Genomic DNA, 12,137 nt, shown 5'->3' with positions numbered 1-12,137 from the left:
TTAAGCTACCCAGTCTGTAGTATTTTGTTATAGCAACCCAAGCAGACTAATTACAGGTGGTTTGATTATTCTTTTTTTGCAGCAAAAAAAATTATATTTGAAAATCTCTTGGTAAAAATAGTTAATTATATTTGAAATATGTGTTTTCTACTAAAAACTAAGTTTGCAGAAGAAATCTCATACTGTAGACTAGACATTTAAAAATGTGTTTAAATTAAAACTTACTAGTTACTGCCAGCATTAATAATAACACTTTTTTGTACTTTTTACCCTAAAATAAAAATACTAAATGTCAAGATTTTCTAAGGTTTTTTTTATAGCATAGTAGCACTTGTTGTTTATTACTAAAGCTTTTTGATGTTGAGTATGAGAAATTTGAAACGTCATATTCTTTATTTTTTTCTCGTGGTATTTACCTGGGATCATAAAATTTTAAAGAAGACTTTTTTACTTATCTCCAAAACAGATCTCTTGGGAATCTGCCAAGGCAAACCTACTTGGAAAAAAAAATGTCCTACAGCTGATGTCCTACACCCTCATCTGAAGATTAATATGCTGTCCCTCATCATTTCAAATTGAATGTTAAAGAGGCCTAGTTTTTTCAATTAGTTCTCTTCTCTACCACAATGAGCTTTGAGAACGTCCATAAAAAGACTGTGAAATAAGAGGTTATTGATGATTTCCCTTCTTAGATTATGTATTTATCACTTTTATGAATACCCATAGAGTCATAAGTGCTAAATGAAAGAATCAGTGAGGGACTTAAGGGATTTATAATTTAAGGGAGCAGTTTCACAAGAAATCCTTCAGAGAGGAGAGAGTTAATCAGGTGGTACCATCAACTTAAAATTCAGTTTTATAAAATATCTCTTTTTTCTCAAGAAGCGTAATATTCTTCCATGGTGAAGACAAGACATCGATGGCATAGTTTTCACATCGTTTTCAAAGAGATTGGCAATATTTATTTTACCACAAAAATGCTGTAGGATTGTTTAAACTTTAAAAAATTGGAATAACACAAAATATTAATATATTTTCTATCCAGATGACTATCTGTTTAAGCCTCTCATGCACAGTATATGAATTATGAACCATCTATATAACTTTACTGTATTTTCTACTGTGTGATGAAAGTTCCTCATTTTAAATTCTGTTGTGAGTAAATGGTATATTGAACAGTGTATATGTTAAGTGTAACATAAAACAATATGTTAATATAGAGGGCTTTTCTTGTATTTTACCATTATATATGATGATGACTCAGCCTGTTACACTTAATATTGAGAAACCATTCTTCTAATAGTAAATAACTGAAGATTACTTTCCTTTCTAGGTTGTCCTTTGTGGGGGGTCTTCTCGAATCCCAAGGCTTCAGCAGCTGATTAAAGATCTTTTTCCATCTGTTGAACTTCTCAATTCTATTCCTCCTGATGAGGTTATCCCTATTGGTGCAGCCATAGAAGCAGGAATTCTTATTGGGAAAGAACACCTCTTAGTAGAAGACTCTCTGGTGATAGAGTGTTCAGCCAAAGACATTTTAGTTAAGGTATGTTTAGCTTTTCTAAACTTTCCCGTATGAACAGTATACATTAATTGCCAAAAATTTTCATTTATGCCATGATTTTACAATAAAACTTTATGTGCAGTTAAATATTTTAGATTTAGGTTTATAATTTTACTTTTAGTGAGTTTCTTGTATTATTTTAGTTAATATTTATCTGGCATGTTAATTTCTTAGGAAAATGAAAGTTAGCTATAATTTTAATCATAAGCTTCTAATATAGATTGAGGTATGTTTCAGTATATTTTTAAATAAAGTTGGGTGAATTTAAGGATTATTTCTATTTTCTTCTCTTTGCCTAGTTTCCAGATTATCAACAGGAATGTATATTTCATTTATAATAGGAATTTTTTTTATTGTAAAGATAAATATCAAAGGGTATATTCCTTGTTTCCTCCTTACTAGGGAGTAGATGAATCAGGAGCCAATAGATTTACTGTGCTGTTTCCATCGGGGACTCCTTTGCCAGCTCGAAGACAACACACATTACAAGCCCCTGGAAGTACATCTTCAATATGCCTTGAACTCTACGAGTCTGAAGGGAAAAACTCTGCCAAGGAGGAAACCAAGTTCGCACAGGTAAATGCACAAAAATAGACTATAACTTAGTCACATGCAGCTGTTTAGCTTTTCCTTTTGGAATAGATTTGGCTTAATATCTCAGTTAATACAAAATGTATGTAGGACGCCTAACACATTTTTATGTATGGATTATTTCTACTTACTCATTTCTGAAAGGGGGAAGAAATAGGCAATTTTAATTTTTTGAAAGACTTCTGAGGAAAAAAATACTCTGTATTTATACAGCTGCTTTTTGTGCACTTGGCCTACCTTTTGATCAGGGTAAGGAAAGGGGAAAATAACCTTTTTTGGTTTGCTAAATGCACATTATTGTGCACATTTTATAGGTGATTAGGAAGCGGGCTCATGGTAGTCGATACCCTGTTATTTTCTTGGTCAAGCTAGGGTTTCTTCTCAGGTTGGCCTCTGATATGGGATAGGTTTACTTTTTCAAAAGGCCACACACATATTTCACACTGTGTGATCCTGTGCATCACAGAGGAGGTGGAGCAATATCATTTACTTAGACATGTCTAGGAAATACAGTTGCATTAAAACACATACACACAAAGACTGCAGGGCAGTTTTATAGTGTGAAGCCATTTGTATATACAGAAAAAAGATTGGGAGCGTGAGTGTGTGGAATGGGTGATGTTGGAGTAGATGTACATTTTTAGGTATCCAAACATGTATGCAGAAAATATCTACAGGTGGTTAAGACATATTCCAGAAACGTCACCGTATGTACATGGGCTTGAGTGTACCAAGAACATTTTTGTGAATTTTTTAATGAACAGCACAGGACATAAGCATGAATTACTTTTATGATAAAAATAAAACAAATATGGGTAAACAAAATAGAATGTATAGTATGTTTGTTAAATATATACACATTCAGAGAAGTATGGAACAAAACTAAAATGCCTAATTATTTTGAGAAGAGTGGGTGTTTATTAGTGATGAGAGACTGCATATGTGTGTGTACATACACACAGACAAGAGAGGGTACCCAAAAAAACCCGGAATTATCTTTTGGAGGGGGGGGGCCCTTGTGGTACAGGCTTCCTCTGCTAGGTAGGTATTCTAGGAACCCTTCAGCATCAGTTAGTATTTTTGTTTGAGAGGCTGCATTTGGCTTCAGTGAGTTTTTTTTGAAAATTCTTTTTGTTTGAGTCAGTTTCACTCTGTTGCCCAGGCTGGAGTGCAGTGGCACACTTATGGCTACCGCAACCTCAACCTGCTGAGTTCAGATGATCCTTCCACCTCAGCCTTCCAAGTAGCTGGAACCACAGACATGCGCCACCATGCTCAGCTAATTTTTTGATTTATTATAGAGATGAGGGCTCACCAACTTGCTCAGACTGGTCTTGAACCTATGGGCTCAGGTAATCCTCTCCCCTCTGCTCCCAAAGTGCTGGGATTACAGGCATGAGCTACCACCCCTGGCTGAAGATTCTTTCCAAGTGTTTACCCATAAAATGGGTGATTTACAAGCACACCTGCCCACACCATGCTGAGTGTTCTGACTAAAAACAGCATGACCCTGTGCCCACCCTCCCTATTTACCTGATCTTGCCCTGAGCGATTTTTGTTGTTGTTATTTCCCTGGATGAAAAAACTGACGAGTTCAAAAACTGGTTCTTTTTTTTTGTTTTTTGTTTTGACTCGGAGCCTCATTCTGTTACCCTGGCTAGAGTGCAGTGGCATGCTCACAACCACCACAGCCTAGACCTGCTGGACTCAGGCAATGCTTCCACCTCTGCCTTCCGAGTAGCTAGAATGACAGGCGTGTGCTGCCACACCTGGCTAGTTTTTTTTTTTTATTTACTATAGAGACAATATCTCCCAAGTTCCCCAGGCTGGCCTCAAACCCCTAGGCTCAGGCAATTACCTTGCCTCCACCTCTTAAATTGCTGGGATTACAAGTGTGAGTCACTGCACCCAGGTTCAAAAACTGTTTTGAGCAGTGGGAAAAACATCTTGATAGGTGTATAACATCAAACAAAGAGTACTTTGATGGTGACTCAAGTTCAAACATGTAAGAATACATAATTTTTTATAAATAAATTCCTGATTTGGGGGGGCTCCCCTAGTGTATATTTACACACACACACACACACACACACACACACACACACACACACACACACACATATCTTTAGCTGTATATTTATTTTCTAATTCCATCAAAAGAATGATGGAAAAACACACATGCATAGCCTGCCTGAGCTGTACTTCAGCTTATCAATGCACTCTCTCCTGGTAGTTTTAAAAGCTCCTCCAGATGATTCTGCTGTGTGTATATAAGCACTTTCTCATGTGCCAGCTTTCTAAACTCAGATGGCAGGGTTAGTGTTCCCTTAGCTACTATCTCTTACACATTTATTACCTTTTCTTTTCACACCCTCTGAGACTCTGCAGCTGCTGCCACCATATCCGGACTTAAAGATGCCAGAAGGAGAAAAGTTAGTCAGTCACCTAACACAGATTTTGGAAGAGAATCGTTCAGCGTTCCCATCTGTTCTAGCCTCCTCATTTTACAAATGAGTGAAACAAGGTGCTTCGTGATGCACCTGAGATCATTAAACTTGGCAAAGTCTGAAAAGTTACTGTCAGACTCCAAAGTTGGTTTATTGGTATAATGTATTTTAGGAAACTGAGGAATTTTTTAGTAAATCTGTTATCATCTCTTACTAACAAATATAATCTTAGTTGTAAAAAAGAACTTGTCACATTTCTTTTATATAGGTGGTTTTTCAAGTGTATTTAAAGTATTTGATTTTTATGAAGAATATCTAGAAGGCTCATCAAAATATAATTTGCTTTTTACTAGTAATGACTTAATTATCAAAAAGAAAATAAGTCTTTATTTTCTGAGCTAAACATTACTTCTTAGAAACAATCACTTTAATCTAGGACATGACATTTAAGAGGGACAAATACATTAGTTATCTTATATGCCCTCCTGGGGAAGACATTTCCAGTTACCAAAACTTCACTCCTATTCTCTGAATTGTGTTTAAATGGTAGGAGAATTGAAACCAACACTATTTTAAAAGGTTTGTTTCATTGATAAGTAAGATTTGGTCTTTTGCAATAATTGATGCATCAGTTCATTAATATGTCAAAGTACTGAATTGTCTTTGTATTATTTTTGCATAAACAGGTTGTACTCCAGGATTTAGATAAAAAAGAAAATGGATTACGTGATATATTAGCTGTTCTTACTATGAAAAGGTACAAACTTACACTATTTCTTTTGTTATGAAAATTTACTTTGAAATTTGACCCTTTCAGTGAGTTTATTGATTTTTATTTTTCACCCATTGTCATTCTAGGCAAATCATTTATTAAAATAACACCTACGAAAATTTATTAGGGAATTACATTTTTTTGCCCTAAAAAATTTATTACATTTTACAAAGAAAAGTATATCTCAAGTCACTTTCATTCTGAATATTTTATGAACTCTATTTTCATTGTCATCAACCCAAAAAGCTGATCTGTGCTAATTTGAGATGTAGCTTTATCAATTTTTCAATGTAATTTTCTAAGGTTTATATAACTGATACTATTTGCCCTATGAATGGGTAAGTTTATTTCATAATTGCTATAGAAAATATGTAGGAAATAAATTACTAATTAAATTAAGCATTACCATTTCCCTAACAACAGAGTATTTATACCACTATGTATCACAAGTAAATCTTTTCCACTAGGAACTTAGTGTATAAGCCATACATTAGCAAGAATATCGAATTCAACAGGGTGGGTTTACCCTGGCCTGGGCTTGAAAATGGTACGTCTTGAGCTTTGCATAGTCCTAAACATTAAAATATTTATCATAATGGGCTTTCAAGTATCATAACTATTGTCTTAGTGGTCTAGGAGGAAATTTCTGAGAACAACGGCCTAAATATAGCATATGATACTAAATTTAAAGATACCGTAACTGTTTATTTATCTTAATATTCTTGTTTCAAAAATTAAAATTAACCCTGTTTATTCAGTTTTCAAGTAGTTTATAGTGAGCTTTCTGGACTTATGAAATGTTAATTTTTGTTTGTTTAGGGATGGATCTTTACATGTGACATGTACAGATCAAGAAACTGGAAAATGTGAAGCTATCACTATTGAGGTGGCATCTTAGTGTTTTACAGAAACCAAGAATTTTTAAAAACAAGAATATCAACATTATTTGGTTTTGTGTATAAGTGATGTTTATATTAAAATACACTTTTTTAATGAACTGTCTAAGGTATGTTTCTTTTAAACTACAATGTGTCAGTAAATGTTGCAGTTTTTTGTTTTTATTTAAGATAAATTATTATTAATAGGAATTATAAGAAAGTTTTTTTTTGTCATGAAGCTGTTTAGAATTGAATTGGTTGAATGAAATTTGACATGATGTCGTAAAATTGCTTTTCTGCTTCTATAACTTCCAATTTCAGAGTTTTTTTTTTCTTGTCAGATAATTAACTAAGAAAAAAGTTATTCATATTAATTGAAAAAAATTGCAGAACTACATCTAAAGTAGGATACCATTAAAAACTCAATTGGGAAGGGGCTTTTACTTTTTCTCTTTACGGTTTAGTTTGGTATTTTTCCCTCCAACAAACGTGCTTCTCTTTTGAAATTAAAAGTTTTTTTGCTTTTGTTTTTTTAAGAGAAGGCTAGCCGTATTCTATTCATCAGCGAATATTCACTGGAGTACTGAATTCTTCACTGGGCTCCCACTGGAAAAGTTTATTCTCTAAGTAAGACAAGTGTGCCCATGATGGGGAGGAACTGAACAACGAGCATTGCACAGCAGGTCCAGGCTGCATCCTATAGAGAAGTTTCCATTCATTTCTCTCCTCAGTTCCCAGCAGAAAAGAGAAGAGGAAGTACCTTTATTCCGTGGTGTGATAACAAAAACTGTACTGTTTTTAATCTATTCAAGCTTCATGGATGTGCTTTATTATTGCTTTGGTTTTTATGGAGATAAGTGGCAGTACTCTTCTAAAGATACAGAAACCGAACTTGAAATTTACGATTATTTTACATCAAATTATTAATAGAACTATGAAGAGAACTGAAATATGATTCTTTTTTTCTTTTGAGTTGGAGTCTCACTCTGTTGCCCGGGGTGGAGTGCAGTGGCACGCTCATGGCCACTGCAGTCTCAACCTGCTGGGCTCAGGTGATCTTCCACCTCAGCCCAAATATGATTCTGAGTCCATAGAGTCTTTAAATACAGAAGCAGCCTCAAAAGTGTATTTCTTGTTCTAAGACTGAGTACTTAGTTATTTCTTAGGATCTTTTCCAAAGTTTTAAAAATTCAGAATAAAATTAATATATTCATAAGCCATTAAGTATCTTCAGAAAATGGGAAAATACCAAGTGAACTAGTTCAAAGGCTAAGTCTAAATGTTTTCCATTATGCTTTGGAAAAGTGCTTTAGGATTTTATTTTGTGGTTATTGTTAGCTTTTTAAAATACATCAGGGGTAGCAAACTATGGCTAATGAGTCAGATCCATCCCATACCTGTATTTATAGATAAAGTTTTATTAGAACATAGCCACACTCAATTGTGTATGTATTGTCACTGTTATTGCATTACAATGGCAGAGAGTAGTAGCATAAGTACTCTATGGCCCACAAATTATTTAGTGTCTGGCCCTTTACAGAAAAGTTTGTCAGCCCCTGAAGTAGATTATTGAATTGTGTAGAATAAAATACAAGACTTACTCTTCCATTTAGGTAATAATTTACTTACTGCTTTCTCCACTGGATTATTAAGCATTGTGAGAACAGAGACTCTCAGTCATATTTCATTTCAACCCCTAGGACAGCATATGAACATAGTAGGTGTTCATAAATGTTTATCAAGTAAATAAATTACATGGAAGAAAAACATAGTGTTATCTTTGTATCCTGCAGGACAATGGTCAGTGAGTACATCTTTTGCATATTTTATGGTTTGTTTAGAAACACAATAAAAAAGAAAAGGAATACCACTACTTCTGACTTTATTGGTCAGCTTTGCATAGTGGGGTTTTTTCCCCCAGACATATCAAATTTGAAATTGTCATCAATAAGTGCTCTGTTGCCTAATGAAATTCTTCTGCATTTTCTTGTACCCTCAGATGACAAAGGTTTTTTCACCTGAATTTGTGAAAGATTTGCCATCTAAATTTTTTATTTTTCAAGGTAAAAGTAGCTTTAATTTTTTTCTGTTTATAAGAATGACACACGTTCATCTTAAAATTTAAATTCAATGACTGGGTATGCTAGCTTACACCTATAATCCCAGTGCTTTGAGAGGCCGAGATGGGAGGATCACTTGAAGCCAGGAGTTCCAGAGTAGCCTGGGCAAAATTACTTTAAAAAAAAAAATTTTAATTCAATAGGCCAGGTGTGGTGGCTTGTGCCTGTAATCCCAGCACTTTGGGAGGCTGAGGTAGGAAGATTGCTTGAGTCCAGGAGTTGGAGACGAACCTAGGCAACATAGTGAGACCTCATCTCTATAAAAAAATTTAAAAATCAGCCAGGTGTGGTGATGTGTGCAGTAGTCCCAGCTACTTGGGAGGCTTGAGGAAGAGAATCATCTAAACCCAGGAGGTCAAGGCTGCTTTGAGCTGTAATTGTGTTACTGTACTCCAGCCTGGGTAACAGTGAGACCCTCAACTCAAAAAATATATATATATTTATATATAGCTTGTTTTGTGTTCTGATACCTTTAATCTTTTGAGTTGAAGTCTCACTTCATCGCCCAGGCTGGAGTGCCATGGCACACTCATGGCCACCCCAGCGTAGACCTGCTGCTTCTGCCTCAGCCTTCCAAGTAGTTGGAACTACGGGCATGTAATACCACTCTAGCTAATTTTTTAAAATTTAGAGACAAGGTCTTGCCAAGTTGCCCTAGCTAGTCTTGAACCTGCGGGCTCAGGCTGTCCACTTGCCTCGGCCTCCCAAAGTGCTGGGATTACAGGCCGAGTCACTGAGCCTGGTCTAATTTTTTCTTAAGCTTTTTTTTTTTTTTTTTCTCAGAGACACGGTCTCACTATATTACCTAGCTGGTCTTGAAGTCCTGGCCTCAAGAGATCCTTCTGCCTCAGCTTCCCAAAGTGTTGAGATTACAGGCATGAGCCCCAGCATCCATCCAGTAATTCATTTTTAAGTAACAAAAAAGCTAAATGCTAACATGAATAACAGTTTGAAAAATAACTTTTCTAAAAAAATTAAGAGTGGTATCTTATATTTTTTCAGATCTCTTTCATGTCTGGCTTAATAGAAGGTAGCTATATTCAGGCATCTGCTTCCTTGCTCAGTGTATTGCCATCAATATCCAAGTTGTGTAACCTCTGGAAAACGCCATCGTATACACATGAGAGAAAGAGAGTAAAGAAGTCAGAGAACATGTTGGTATAATTATGAAAATAGTTTGAGCTTATAAATCCCCGGAGGGGCCTCAGGGTCCTCATACCATACTTTGAGAATTGCTGCTCTGTTAAAGAGACAAAGCCTAATCTACACTCTGGAATTGATGGAATTCAAGACTAGAAAAACAAAAGAAACACTTGGTTTACACAATAGTGTAATAAATTCATTCCATAAATTTTCACTGAAACTGATCATGACCAAAAATAAGAATAAAAATTCAGACTAGATTTTGCACATTTTGATAAATGCTTTTAAGGATGCAAAGAAGTGAGAATGAGATATCATGGGAGGCCTCTGGGAAGAAGTGGCATTTAAGCCAAGACACAAGTGATAAGAAGGGGAGCATGTCCTCTGAACCAGAAAGTACTTAGAGATGCCTTCAGTTATGTATTTGCTTGTTTATTATCTACTCCCACACTAGGTAATAGACTCCATGAGGACAGGGCCTCTGTCTTGCTTGCCCATTGTTATATTCCCAGCACCCATTAGGTGCCTGACACACAGGAAAAGCATGATCAAAGATTTCTGAATGAGTGAAAAAAATGGCTGAAGAATAATGAGCAAGGGGAAGGTGGCTAAAAGAGGTTAGGTAGACAGGGCACCGATCACAGGAGGTCCCATGGGCCCTCAGGAGGTTTGTTTATTCTAATGCTAGGAAGTATTTAAAGCAGGAGAAAAGCATTTCCCACTTTATGTTTTGTCAGTTTTTCAGCTACATGGAAAATGGATTCGATGGGAACAGTGGCAGAAATGAAACCGGTGCAGCTTTTGTAGGACTTAAGTTGAGCAGTGATGGCCTGAACTAAGGTAACTATGGTACAAATGGAGAACAGAGAACAGAATCAAGGCAGACTTCAGCAGAACACGCTGACCTGTGCCTCTAGTTCCAGCTTTTTTGGGAGACTGAAATGCGAGGGTCACTTGAGCCCAGGGGTTTGAGACCAGCCTGGGCACCATAGCAAGACCTCATATCAAAATAAAATTTTTAAAAAATCGAAGTATGCTTTGGAGATAGCATTGACAACACTTGCTAATGTAATTTATTTGGTGAAAGAGGAGAGGGTGAGTTAAGACAGCACCTAGATTTTCTTCTTGAACACCTGAGCAGTACACCAAGGTATTGAGATGAGAAAGCTGTGGGGCCTGGTAGAGGAGACGAGGTCTGGAGGCAAAAATCAAGGGTACTCTTCTGAATATTTTCAATTTGAGATGTTTGTGTAACACCTAAGAGGACATGTCCATTAGGCACTGTGGTATTCAAGCTTGGAATTCAGGGAAGAGTTCTGATGAAAAAAAAAAAAAAAGGTTGGGAATCTCTTGATTCTAGGATCCAGATGGTAAAAAGAAAAAAATAGGGTGGGGGAAAGGTTAAAAAAAAAGTTGAGAATCATAGATAAAGACATTTAAATCCATGCGAATGGAGGCAGTCACACAGGGAAAGAAAGAGAAGAAAAATGTGGTCCCAGGGTCAAGCCTTGGTTGGTGGAGGAAAGGCGGCCAGAAAGGGGAGTGGAGAATGGACAGAGAGGTTTAGAAGGAAAACCAAGTAGAATAGGGATGGACGCTCGTGATGTGCCGTGAGAACATGCAGAGTGGCTGTGAGGACAGCTCAGGGAGAGGAGGGGAGAGAAGCCTTGGGAAAGAGAGGAAAGGCTCTATCCAAGTCTTAAGATCTGTAGGAGTAATCCTAGCCCATATCCTTCTAGGAGATGGGGTCCTTAATTCCTTATTATCAAGATAATGAGCTGCTCATTATAGAAAATGATTATTTAAAAACGATAAGCCAAAAAGAAAACCACCCCGAGAAGTCCATTTCATTGTCTTCCTATACATTTTTTTCCTTACTTTAAACTATATTTTAGGACTTGTTTTGTTTCTGCTTACCACATTAAACACTTCCCCATGACACAATTTTCTTAAATGACTAGTGTTTCATAATGGAATCAAATAGCCATTCCTTTCATGTTCCGCGATTATTTCCAGATTTCAAATCTATACGTGATACTTTGAAACACTTTTTTTTTTTTTACACGAATCTTTAAAAAAAAAAAAATCTCTGGTAGACTGTCCGGCGGCTTCCTACGCGGGTTTCGCGGTTACGAGCTCTGCCTTGGATTGCTTAGAACAGTCCCGTCCCCATGGAGGCGGCGTGGAGCCCGTGGGGACGGCCCCGGAGTGGCTCTGCGGACAGGGCCGGGCGCCCCCTACCCTGGCTGGCCCCCGGCCCGCAGCATCCGGCGGAGAGCGGGTGCTCGTCCGAAACGCAGACGCTCAGCTCCCGTCCCAGACCTCCCGCGGGCGAATCTGCATCAGGACGAGCCCCGCAAAGTGCGAGAAACCGCGCCCACATTAGAATCCCCCGGGGCGCTCCCAAATGCCCACTGCTCAAGCCACGCTCCACACCCACCGGTCAGTCTGCGCGCGCGAGGCCAGACACAGCCTTCTCGGGGTCCCAGCGCGCGGCCACTTTAGAGACCCGGCGCCAGGGCGGTGGTGTGGAAGGAAAGGCGTGCGCGGCTGGGGGCGGGGGAGGCGGATCGGGCGCCAGGAGCGGGAACCCGAGAGACGCGTCCCCAGCACCGCCCGTCC

General features: G+C 37.6%; 1 protein-coding gene across 1 annotated transcript in view; it reads left to right on the top strand.

Annotated features, from left to right (window-relative positions):
- Positions 1-6,414, top strand: part of HSPA14 (heat shock protein family A (Hsp70) member 14) — a 32,724-nt gene extending 26,310 nt beyond the window's left edge. The window contains exons 11-14 of the mRNA XM_008065314.2: positions 1,334-1,546; positions 1,967-2,140; positions 5,289-5,359; positions 6,194-6,414. Coding sequence (XP_008063505.1) covers positions 1,334-1,546; positions 1,967-2,140; positions 5,289-5,359; positions 6,194-6,272 — 537 coding nt within the window. The 3' untranslated portion in view covers positions 6,273-6,414. The remainder of the gene's footprint in view (positions 1-1,333; positions 1,547-1,966; positions 2,141-5,288; positions 5,360-6,193) is intronic.
- The last annotated feature ends 5,723 nt before the right edge of the window (positions 6,415-12,137 follow it).

This window comes from Carlito syrichta, unplaced genomic scaffold (genome assembly GCF_000164805.1).
Source record: "Carlito syrichta isolate Samal-C Ts95f unplaced genomic scaffold, Tarsius_syrichta-2.0.1 Scaffold308224, whole genome shotgun sequence".
NCBI classification, from domain to species: Eukaryota; Metazoa; Chordata; class Mammalia; order Primates; family Tarsiidae; genus Carlito; species Carlito syrichta.
Note: the sequence above shows the minus strand (reverse complement) of the source record. Positions and strands in the feature narration are given on the sequence as shown.